Source organism: Triticum aestivum, chromosome 7B (assembly GCF_018294505.1).
Source record: "Triticum aestivum cultivar Chinese Spring chromosome 7B, IWGSC CS RefSeq v2.1, whole genome shotgun sequence".
Taxonomy (NCBI): domain Eukaryota; kingdom Viridiplantae; phylum Streptophyta; class Magnoliopsida; order Poales; family Poaceae; genus Triticum; species Triticum aestivum.
In genome coordinates this window covers 626881978-626895106 of record NC_057813.1, presented here as the reverse complement: position 1 = coordinate 626895106, position 13129 = coordinate 626881978, and the positions used below count along the sequence as shown (strand labels likewise).

The 13129-nt window shown below is 44.0% G+C and overlaps 1 protein-coding gene across 1 annotated transcript; it reads left to right on the top strand.

The window, feature by feature from the left end:
- The first annotated feature begins 356 nt into the window (after positions 1-356).
- Positions 357-8675, top strand: LOC123155680 (probable auxin efflux carrier component 9). The gene is made up of 5 exons (XM_044573835.1): positions 357-1229; positions 6273-6358; positions 6447-6604; positions 8345-8421; positions 8504-8675. Exons 1-5 carry the CDS (start codon positions 418-420, stop codon positions 8568-8570), a joined length of 1200 nt encoding a protein of 399 aa, XP_044429770.1. The 5' UTR covers positions 357-417; the 3' UTR covers positions 8571-8675.
- The last annotated feature ends 4454 nt before the right edge of the window (positions 8676-13129 follow it).

Below are 13129 nucleotides of genomic sequence, written 5' to 3'. Positions count from 1 at the left end.
GAAATTTAAGATGTGACCGGGCAGTGCGAGCGGACATTTCCTAAACGCGTCCGCGGACGTTTCAGGTACGGATTTGCGTAGTCCGGCTCTAAGATAACATCGTGGAGTCAGCATCCGCGTAAACCGTGGACGTGCCACGGCCGGCGGCACACGCTGCCCTGCCAGGCGCATAGCGTATAGAGCTGGTTTGAGGCGTCCGGCGGCCGTAGATGCTCTAAGGTAACGTCGTGGAGTCAGCATCCGCTTCAAGCCTCGACCTGCCACAGCCGGCGGCGCAGACATGATGACTGTATATATAGTTACACGAGCCTTCAAACCCAAAACTCTCACGCCAAAACGCACAAAAGAGCCTTCAAGTTGCACAGTGTCATCGATCGATCTCACCGTATCAAGCTAGCATAGGGCAGCGGAGCGATCATGATCACGGGCTCGGCGGTGTACCAAGTGGTGGAGGCGATGGCGCCGCTGTACACGGCGGCGGCGCTGGGCTACGCGTCGGTGCGGTGGCTCAAGGCCTTCTCCGAGGAGCAGTGCGCGGGGATCAACCGCTTCGTCGCCACCTACGCCATGCCGGCGCTCATCTTCGACATGGTCTCCACCAACGATCCCTACGCCATGAACGGCCGCCTCGTGGCCGCCGACACGCTGCAGAAAGGGTTCATGCTGCTCGGCCTCGTGGCGTGGGCGGCGTGGTCATCCCCCCGCCGCCGCGACACATCTGCCGGCAACGGCAAGGTTGCGGCCTCGCCGCTGCAGTGGGTGGTCACCGCCTTCTCCATGGCGCAGCTGCCCAGCACCATCGTCATGGGCGTGCCGCTCCTCGGCGCCCTGTACGGACCCACGTCCAAGGACCTCATGAAACAGATCGTCGTGATGCAGCTCTGCGTCTGGTACAACGTCGTCATCTTCATGTACGAGTACATGGCGGCGAAGGATGGCAGCACCAAGGTCGGCCCCGCCCCAGCGTCGCCGGAGAACGTTGAAAGCACGGAGGTCCAGGCGGCACAACAAGGCATGGCCGCGGCCAGCCAGACAACGTCGACCGCGGTCGTGGGAGAGGCGAGTCCGACTCATGGTGCAGATGCCGAGGTCGCGGAGGCAGAGGATGTCGCGTTGCCGCCACCTCCATCGATGAGCCATGTCGCTTTTGTGACAGGGAAAAAGGTTCTCAAGATCCCAAACACATATGCTACCTTCCTTGGCCTCTTTTGGGCTCTAATCGCATTCAAGTAAGTCCCTTCCTTTCAGAGTTCATTCATACTCCACTTGGCAGTAGTTTAGCGCGGTGCGTCAGCGGGAAATGGTTTCCATCATCTTCAAAAGTGCCCTGAAGATAGATTGATCAGGAAACTAAGAAATTTAATTAGGGGGGTTACAAGCATAGCAATGAGAGGACATCTCTCGCGACCGCATCGCCCCCGCGGGCGACCGGTCGCGCCCCGATTCTCCTTCCGCCAGCTTCCTCTCCCTCTCTCCCCCTCCCGCAGGGCGCCGAGGGGTGCTCCCTAGGCGGCGGCGGTCCGGCGTGGTGGCGGGGATTCCTGGCGCGGCGCGGGAGATCGGCTGGACGGCGGTGTCGCTGTTGGCGGCGGGGTGGCGCGGCGGCGCGGCCAGGCGGCGCCCGCTCGGCCCAGATCTGGGCCCTTCGGGCCCCATCTGGGTCTGGGCGGGCCGACAGCAGGGCGGGTCGGTGGCGTGGCTTCCAGGAGGCGGGGAAGCGGCGATGGGCGTTGGGGTGCTGGCGCCGGCCTGCTGCAACGCGGCCGGCGGGGCTTAGCGGGCTCGATTTGGGCCTGGCCGGGCCGGGGGTGGCCCGGTATGCCCTGCTGCTGCGTCGGAACGGCGACCGCAGATGGAATTGTTTAGCGTGTATCACAAAAATATTCAATATTTATTTAAATATTGTTCGGTGTATATTAGAAAAATGTTTAATATGAATTTAAATATTTGTTCAGCGTATAAAGCAAAACTGTTCGGTGTGTATTTTAAAATTGTACATCAGATGGAATTTCCAAAATTTTGTCCATATGTTCAATAATTTTTCATGTTTTAAAAGTTTGTTTCAATTTCGAAAAAAATTCACAATTTTCAAACATTATTCAAATTTTTTAAGGAAATTTGTTCACATTTTTTCGAATAAATATTGGAAAATTTAAAAAATAATGGATTTGTCGGTGTACATAGTTCTTTAACTGTACCGTCACATTTTAGCCATAACTGTTCGCTTGCTCCAGTGGCTCGCAGTTCACACAAGGACTATAGTATACTTGTAGGATGCCTCCGAGATGGTCATGGTGGACACATGGGCAACTGTTTGGGCTGCTTAAGTGCTCGTTTCTTTGATACCTGCAAACGGCCGCACATCCCTCCCTCCCTGCTGGGCCGGTCCATTTCGTTGTTTTTTTCTTTTAAAACCATGCAAAAAAGTCACGCGCGTGATGATTCGAACTCGCGACCACCTTTTCTATCCAAAATGCACTAGCCACTCACCATAACTCACTTGTTATGGCTGCTGATATCTTTTTCCTCTTTTCTTTTGTGTTTTCTTTAATCTTCTTTTCCTTTTCTTTCACTTGTTTTTAAAAATGCATGGACCATTTCAAATTCAATGATTTGTTTTTTTTGTCAAAATCAATGAATTTTTTTTCTAATTCGATGAGCTTGTTTCAAAACCAATGATTTTTTGTATTTGTGAACTTTTTTTGACAACTCGTGAAATTTTTTGAATTCACGATTAAATTTTTCAGCATCAAAATGGTGAATTCATTTTTCAAAATCGGTGATTTTTTTAAAAAAATTGATGATATTTTTTGAATTTTCTGAACTTTTCTGCAAAATTGATGAACTTTTCAAATTCATGTTTTTATTAAAATTTGATGATTTATTTTTTCAAACTCTTGAAGTTTTTCAAAATTCAATGAAACTTTTTTCGAAACCGGTGAACTTTTTTCAAATTCCATTAATCTTTTGAAAATTTTGAACATCTTTTCCATGCTGGTGAACTTTTTTATTGCAAATGTATGATCTTTTTCAAATGTTTTATATGGGTACAAAATATATGTTAATGTTGTCCTAAAAGAAGTACTCCATCCGTCCCAAATAAGTGTCTCAAGCTTAGTACGGAGGGAGTATTAAATATCACTGTTTTTTGGTGGTTATGGCGTTGAGTCTTTGGGTGACGACGTTGGCATGCGGGTTCGAATCCCACGTGTCCCATATTGACGCTGAAAATATATTTTTTTCTTCGCGTATGTTTTCAAGGAGGTTACGGGCCGGCCCACTAGGTGCCGCCAACGAGCGCCTGGAGCGCCAAGCGGCTCTGAATGGGCCAAATAGGAGGTCCCTTTAGTTATTTTTTTAGGGGACGGTCCCTTTAGTTAGTATACTACTGCATCGATTAGTATTATTTTTGGGTTAGTTACTCTAAGTAGCTATTTTCAATGACCATTAGCCCATATTAATATAATAGTGCTAATATATGGCCTGCCGGAGATTGAGGAGGCTCAATCATTGGGAGGCCTCCTACCTAGCTCTTTACAATTTCTTCTGTTGCTTGGTCTGCTAGGCAAAAACCATGCCGACATTTTATTATATTTTGAAAAAAAAACATCAACATTTACCATTGACTGCTGAACAACGACCATAGACTTTTCAAAAAAGTGGATGGATTTGAATTCTTATGAGATAGGTTCACGAATTTCGAAAAAATCATGTATTGCAAAAAGTTCAAATTTAAAACTATATGTATTCTTAAAAATTTCGTGAATTTGTGAAAATTTCACTATGTTTTTTAAAGAAACACAGAATTTAAATAAACATCACAATTATTTAGGAATAATCACAAATTCGAAAAAGTTAACCAATACAAAAAACAAATAATGGATTTGAAAGCAGATCATCAATATTCATTTTTTATGAATTTGGAAAGTTCATGGATTTCAAAAAGTGCATGGATTTGAATTCTTTTGAAAAAGATTCATTAATTTCAAAAACAAATCATGAACTTCAAAAGGTTCAAATTTAAAACTCCAAGTGTTCGTAAAAATTTTACGAATTTGAAAAAAGTTCACAAATTTCTGTATAAAAACATAAAAAATCACAAGTCTTTAAAAGTAACAATAAATTTATAAAAATAATCACAAATTAATAAGAGTTTACAAATTCAAAAACGAATCACGGATTTTAAAAAGTTCATCGAAGAAAAAAATGATGAATTGCACAAAAAATTCACGGATTTCAAAAAATATTGATTTTGATAAAAGTTCATAAATCTAAAACAGTTTATGAATAAAAAAAAGTTCACAGATTTTTCAAAGATTGTGGATTTTGAAAAATGACATCTAATCAGAAACAAAAGTTTGCAAATTTCAAAATTTTCATGGATTTTGCAAAAAAGTTCTTAAATTTTGAAAAGTGTTCATGTATTTGCAAAAAATCATGAATCCCCAGAAAAGCTCACGGATGTGAATTATTTAGCGAATTTAATAAAAAGGTCATGATTTTTTAAAAAAGTTGCGGATTTTAAAAGGAAAAGGAAATCTCAAAAGAAAGAGAAAGAGAAAAGGAAAAAAGCTGAAGAAAACCGGCCAACAAAACAAAAAATTAAGGAATCAAACAGGGAAACTGCGATGGTTTTTAGCTGTATATTTGAAGAAGAAGAAGAAGAAGAAGAACAACAACAACAACAACAACAACAAAGAAGTAAACTAAGCACAACAGTTAAGGTGCCCACTTGGTTACTGCGGTTTGTACTAAGGTGAAGTGGGTGTGCCCTGGTTGGCGAAACAGACTATAACCAGCGCTTAAGGCGCGGAATGTGACTGGGGGTTCATTGAGAGGGGTGTTAACCCCTGCGGCCCTGCCCCCTCCCCCCTCCCCGGGCCGCCACCGCGTGTTCGCCCTTGATTTCAAGATGGAGACCGTGTGTGCTACATGTGACAAAGAAGATAAGTTTGGGGAGGCAAAGAGGCCAACCAAGAGAGGGGGTATTCTTTCTCACGTTTGAGTATTTCACTGGCAACTAAATCTTTCTTTCCCTTCAACCGATTCTCGTGTAGCCCCGAGTTCGAAGATGGTGGAGCTGTGGTGAGCGCCAATGAGGCTTCGATAATGTGCGACTTGGAGCGTGTGGAGGGGGGTCCGAGGGCTAATTGAGTGAGTGAGGGGGTGGGCTCGCCGCAGAAATTCCGGTGCCTCGAGAGGTTTAGGTATATGGCCACGGGGAGGACAAGGTGCCAAGGCACGTGTGATAGCACCACAGTCTGTTTGTCATGGGAGGTTTGAGGAACACGATGAATAGACATGTGAGGAAGAAGAAAGTCATCCAGCCGTTTAGGTCACATCCAATGGCTAAGAGAAATCGACTGCCACACAAAAACAACATGCGCCAGATAGATAGGCGGCCACATTCATTTTTCTGCTTTTGATCGATTTTGTTTGTGTTTTTTATGTAACGACGCACAAGTTGCTACATGTTATATTGTTATGCACAAATTAAGTCATATGATCAGGAGAAAACCGATTGCTTGTAGAGGATATCGGGCTAGCATAGAAATCAAAATTTCGATTGCTTGCTCTTAATAAATGTAAGGATCTCACTTCTCTAATTCAACTCGATCTAAGGTTTGAGAGAGAGAAAGGGGAAAAGTTTGCTGATCCACCCAGCCACCCACACAACAATTCGAATTACAACGAGCTAGCTACCCAGCCCTGGCCGAAGCCACCAACTTCCTGTCCAAGTCTGATGAAAAAAGAAGAAGAGCTATTTAAAAAAGGAAGTCGTTACACCCTTACCAAGCCCAGTTCAGACTTGCAAGCCACTGGGAAAGTCTACGTACGCGAGTGGGCCAACATGAAGGCCCACGAGTTGAATCACAGTCTTCCCGCCTTTGCCGTTGACTGAACTTGATAGTTAGCTCTGCATTACGCTCAGTGAGGGTGCTGGCATAATACTATGCATGTCAGTATGCAAAAAAATATCATCAATTAACACTACTATACCGTGGTCATTATTTGAGCAAGTTATGTTTTGAGAAAGGCGTGCCTGAGCCACAATTATCTTTTTGTAGGAATGGCGTTGATGTTGGGTTTGCTGATTGATCAACTCACTTTCAATCTAAAACTTAAGAACTATTTAAATGTTTTTGGATATTTAACCTTTCATTTCTCTCCTGTGATGTATTCACTTTTAAAATATAGATAGATGTAAATATATACAATTTCTCCTCATCCGTTAATTGCCGCAATGCGGCCATGGCTACTTATTTTCGCAGGTGTAGAATCAAGATGCCGAAAATCATCGTTGACTCTTTGTTCACCATACAGACAACAACAGTTGGCCTAAGCATGTTTTCATCAGGTTCGTATCCCTTGCTTAGATATGGATTTCAATGACCCGTGTATTTATCATCATGTCCACCCTTTGTTAACAAAAATCCGTATTTCAGGGACGTTCATGGCGCGACAGCCACGGTTTATTCCATGCGGCTATGTGATCGCTTTGGTTTCAATGATCCTCAAGTTTCTGATAGGCCCGATGGCGATGCTGCTCGCGTCATTCGCTATTGGCATGCAGGGTACCCTATTGCGCATTGCAGTTATACAGGTGAGGACATCACCCTGTCATGCTATTTTTCTTCTTCTATTTTCCCCGATAAATAGAGTTTATTAATATCTAGACAATAAGACAATTTTTCTTTATGCAACGTGGAAGATATGACCTAGACATTTCACATCTTAGGATAATGCCTTCAATAAGGATCATCATGTCAACACCGATGTGCTAGATAGAAAGCTAAACATACAATTTTCACATGAAGCAATATTTAACAAAAAGGACTAAGGCCATTACATTCCAATCATTGAGAGAACCAAAGTCTTCTTCCTCCTCCGTTGACATACCTCACAACCTTAAACAGACCTAACACAAAGAATGCTTATATACTTGCTTAGAGATTCTCTTGTGCAAATTTGGCCTTCCATTTATCTGTGGATACTTACGGACTTTGGACAGCTTCGTGTGTGTTCACTCCTCTTCCCCTTTTGTCCGAGTACACGATGGCACTCCCCAAGATTGCCTTCCCCCGCCATTTCTGGTATTTCATAGAACACTTTGTGCACATCAGCAGCCTAGCACGCAGAGGACACACCAGAGCACGCACGTGCACACACATGCACCCACGTGTGCGCACGCGCGGCCACGCACGCACACATGCTGAGGAGAACATGCACACAAATAGGGCACACACACACACCGAGGAGAGAATGTACACGACTAGGAAGGAGCCTCCTCCTGCAGCAGGCAAACATGCAACAAAGCGCCTCCTCCAACAGCATGCTAACACGCAGCAAACACGTGACTGAAGCACACACATGCAAGAAACACGCGATCGGAGCACGCAATGCTATGGGCGCGGCCAACTCTCCCTCCAGCGTGACACCGTGGGGTAGTCGATGCGCCCACGACCGACGCTCCCTCCCACATGACATCGTGGATGAGGTGGCACTCCTTTTGCGCGACACGGGCGCCCTTTCACAGGACACATGCACGCCACATCACCATGTTGAGTTGCGTGAGTGGCCTCGCTCAGGAAGGGTGTGTGTCGTCTGGGAGGAGTGAGTCTGGTGTGCTCTTGCCAGGGCCTCTCTTCTCCGCTTGCCTAGGTGGAAGCAGCTCAAGGCCCGCAGACCGAGAGGCTTTGCACAAACTCCGATGGCAGTCCTGTGTGGAGTCGGACACAATGGGGAGAGGGAAAGAGAGAAAGGAGAGACAGACGGAGAAGAGGAAAGGGTGACTGCATATGGGGCTTAAGTGGGCTAGGTGGAATTTGGGTTGTCGTGGCGGGTGTGTCTGAACGGCCCATATGGGCTGGGTTTGGAGGCTGTCGGACAGTCCAAACATTTATGGGTGGAGTTTCAGGTCCCCGTTGAAGAGCCTTTTATTGTTCGGGCTGTCCACCCGAACATATGGGGAGGATTTGGGGACCTCAACCAGAGATGCTCTTATGCATCCTATCTGGAAAGATGCAAAAAAGCATCCTATTTGGACTACTCAGAGAGTGTCCGATCACCACTGCAATCTGTTGGGACCCATATTTTTGTCCGATCACTGTTTCAGTCTGTTGGAACCCACATTTTGTGAAACTTGTTAGTGTCTAAGTACACGATAGAAGGAGCGAATATGATAGCCAATCAAGAAATTGGACAGTTATAGCACAGATTGTATTGGACTATAAAGGGAATTAGTTGTGTACACACAAAATGTTTATCCTTGTTTAATTATTGCTCATGATATATATAGGAAAATCCTGTTTTCTAACCAAGGTTTCTCACGCGCTGCACACAGGCGGCACTCCCTTTGTCCGTGATTTCATTTGTGTATGCTAAAGAGTACAAGGTCCATGCAGATATCATGAGCACTGGGTTTGTTTCTTTACCCCAGATATCCTTTCCTCATTTATATGATTTTCATCTGAGCAACTGCATTTGGTTTTGTGCTTTCTAGGGTAATCCTTGGGATATTTATCTTGCTTCCTGTCACCATTGTGTACTACATTCTATTGGAGCTGTGATCGAGGTATCAAGATCGATGTGACCAAAGCATGAATGTGTTGTACATAGAAGGCATGCCATACACCACATTTGAAGAGATCAAATGGATTAATTGCGTGACATGGTGGACCAGAAGCACTACAAAAAAATACACTTCCATGATGATACGTGTACATCCATGACAAATTTATGACAGAATCAAGATAGTCATACCTGTGCTGTCGTAGAAGTGTTCCATGACATTATCAAAATTATCATCACGGAAGTGTTCACTTCCATGACGATAAATCGCGCGTCACAGAAGTGCTTTCGTCAAGGGTGACCAACACGTGGCATCCACCGTAACGGAACGCTGTTAAGCTATCGGGGCGGGTTTTGGATTCGATAACCCGTTAACAGCCCCGACCAATGGGGATTTTCCACGTGTAAAATCATCATTGGCTGGAGGAAACACGTGTCGGCTCATCGCTGGGACAGATGCCATCCACTCATTGGACAGAAGGCGCCTATGATACGTCGATATGTGACACAACCCAACAGAGGCCCATTCCTGTGAAAAGGCCGGCCCGTTTGACTTGGTCAAAAGGCAGCGGGCCGGCCCATGGAAAGCCTATTAACGGCATGTTCGCATATAGCCCATTTACAGCGCGCTAACCCAATGCCCGTTACGCCCTATTCGGATTAGGCCCAGAAGCGTCATCTGGGCCATCCAATATGATTCCAGCCTGTTTTCACTTCTGGCCCAGGTATGGCCCATGACGTCTTTCGGCCCATATGAGGCCCTACGTAACTCTTGGCCTATTAATGGCCCGTGGTGAAACTGGCCCGTAATGAATAGTCTATCACTTTACACCCATTAACGGCCCATGGTGAAACTGGCCCGTAAAGAACAGTGTATCACTTTATACGCATTAACGGCCCGTTATTACGGTGGGCCGTTACCAGCCCATGTTATCTTTCGCCTTCTCAGAGGCCATTTATTCTTGGCTCATTTTTAGCATTCGTTTACTTATGGCCCGTTACTGTCATTTTCTATTTGTGGGCCAAATTCAGCCCGTGGTTACAGTCGGCCCGTTTGTGGTCCGTTAATACGTTGGGCCATTTTCATAGCGTCATCAAATACAGCCTATTAACGATGGCCCGTTATGGTCGGCCCATGAACGGAGGATTCCGACTCTAGCCCGTTTACGGCCTGAATGCGGTCTGTTTGGCCCATGTTTGGCCAATCGATCATACGGCCCGTATAAGGCCCATTGATGATACGGCCCATAGAAGGCCCATTGTTTCTATGGCCCGTAGAAGGCCCACTGCTTCTACGGTCCATAGAAGGCCCACTGCTTCTACGGCCCATAGAAGGCCCACTGTTTCTACGGCCCGTAGGAGGCGCAATGTCACTACAGTAAATATTAGCCCATGGTTATTATGGCCTAGTTTTTAAAAAATAGGTTATTGCAGCCACTAGTAAACCGCAGAAAAAGAACTGCACTGACTACAAGCAAACAAATAAACAAGACAACAAGGAAATAAATAAGCAAGCAACTTACACTAGGCTATCACGGCTATTACACATATTACATCCACTGGGCATCAAAGTTCACCACCAGTGCAAATATAGGGAACACAGCAGCATATAAACGCCGCAGCAAAACGAGTATAGAACTAAAACCACTTCAGAAGAGCTCAAGAAATAATATCCTTGGTACCCATAATGCTGGCAAGATGCTTAGCAAGCTTATTAACTTTCTCTTGTTTGGCGCTTAAATCCTCCAGCGCTTGCTGTTGCACCAGAAAGTATGCATCTGAATTCTACAGGGACTTCCTCAGTCCTTCGGCTTCCTGTCGCATAACATCTGATCGATGTCTTTCAACTTGAAGTTGAGACTCAAGAAGCCGAATTGATTCAGGCAAAGAGTTCGAAGAGCTGGTGCCAGTAGTGGTAGCCAGTAACTCGAACACTACATCAAGACAGGACTTTGGGGTTGTCTCAGTGTCTTCAATATAGTTTTTATCAGCTTTCTCGGAGACCAACAGGGATGTCTCACTATCTTGAAACTTATCTACACTACTTCCTTTACCATTGCATAATAGGGTACTCTTCTCCAATATTTTATCCGTGTTTTAAAAGAGAAACAAACAAACACATCTCAGGTTTACAATGTAGTATATGAAACTCATTTTGGTAAACCAGTTCAGAAGTAAGGTGGACAGGATAACAGCATGAAACAAACATATATCTATGTAGTATGGTCAATGTATGGTCTATATCATTCTAGTTTATGTTGCCCAATCAAGATAGATACAGTTTGAATCATATCTATTTAAGACAAAGCAGCATAGACAGAATATAAGTGTGGGAAACTACACAGCAATAACAACACTTGTAATGTGCATGGCATGAGAACATAACTGTTTATTCAATTGAAACTGAAATCAACATAGAGCAAGTTACAACAGCAAACAGCCAAACACGTTGAAGAAACAGGTTTAAAACATACCTGTTGCACCATTGGAGTTTCAATTACATCCTTCAAATTTGAAATTAGTTGGTATCAGTAAATACAGTGATGCAAGAGCAAAGTAGTATGAACCATAGCTACGGAACCTGACCTGAGAACAATTCTTCTTCTGCTTTAAGCGTTGACTTCGGGTTCGGAGTGGTGGTCCTCGTGATTTGGGCACTGCAGTTGCCTTACTAACTGCTCGTGTTTGGGTGCTCTGTGGTGGAGACGGTGCTGTGTCAACGGGAACTGGGTGTCTATCTGCTGGGGTTGGGGTTAGAAGGGGTGTAGCTGGTTCTCTGTCCAACAGGGTAGGGGTACAATCTGCATGAGTGTGGGTTATGTGTGGTGGGGCTGGTTCTTGGGCAAGTACAACCGTGGTTCTATCTGCATCGACAGGTAGCACGATCTTTTCTGAAGACCGTGTTTTTACTCCCACGGATACTGCCATCACTCCCTCCAATTGAAATGGCTGATAAACAAGAAAAGTAATTGAATGTACAGACATTGTAAGATAGACAGGTGCAATGGATAGTAGGGAAGAAAACAGGGCATGAAATAATTCACATTTATGTTGTCTAAGCAAACAGAATAGCAGGACATAATTTCACATATATGATGGCTAATTAAACAGGATAGCATGACACAATTTCACATGTATGATGGCTAACTAAACAGGATAGAATGACATACTTCAAAATATGATGACTATGTAAACAGGATGACATGATATAACTATACGATGTGTCTATTAAAGTGGTTGGCATGCCATAAATCACAAACATGCCGTCGATGGAAACATGATGGCATGATATAATTCACGGATAGAATGACATAATTTAAAATATGATGACTATGTAAACAGGATGAGATGATATAACTATATCATGTCTTTAGAAAATGGGTTGGCATGCCATAATTCAGATACATTCTGTCTATGTAAACATCATGGCATGATATAATTCAAATATATGATTTATATACTAAGGAAGTGAGCAGAGGGCAATCCATATATGATGTGTCAACTAAGGAGATGGCATTCAATATTGTGTATATGATGTAAAAACTAAGCATTGCAATACAACATATGCATTATATGAGTAATATAACCCTGCCAAGTTTGAGCATACACCTCAGGGGGATAATAGGACTGGTCATCTACCTCTGAATCCTCCTCTGAAGAGCTATCTATAACCAGCAAGATATCTGCTTCAGCAGGTAGCATTGTCTGCTCTGAAGACCTTGTTTTCACTCCAGATTTCTCCATCACCAATTCAAATGGCTGATGCACAGGAAGAGCAGTTGAATATACAAACATTGTCGACAAAAGCAATGAGAAATACAAAAAAAGGACGACATGATATAATTCACATATATGACGCTTGCCTAAACATCATGGCATTGCATAATTCACATACATAATGCCTTGCAACAAGATAATATTGCATAATTCACATATATAATGTCTTGCAACAAGATGGCATTGCATAATTCGCATATATGGTAATTAGACACTAAACAGGTGGCATTCACACAAAGCATGTCTAAACTAAGTAAATGACACAACAATGCAAGATACCATACGCACGATATGAGTAACATAACCCTGCCAAGTTAGGGCATGCACCTCGGGGGGGGGGGGAATATGACTGGCCATCTGTCTTTGAATCCTCCTCTGAGGAGCTATCGGTAACCAGCAAGACATGCGCTTCGTCAGATAGCATTGTCTTCTCTAAAGACCTTGTTTCCACTCCAGATTTTTCCATGACCGTGCCGAATGGCTGATGCACAGGAAGAGTAATTGAATGTACTAAAATTGTTGACAAATTTAACACGTAATAAAAAATGATGGCATGATATAATTCACATATAAGATGACTGGCTAACCAGGGTGGCATTGCAAAATTCACATATATGATGCCTGGCTAGACAAGATGGCATTGCATGATTCACATATATGATAAAGAAACTAAACAGATGGCATTGACACAAAGCATGTCTAAACTAAGCAGATGACATCTTTAATGTATACAGTAAGCGATGCAAGGCACCATATGCATGATATTACCAACATCAGCATG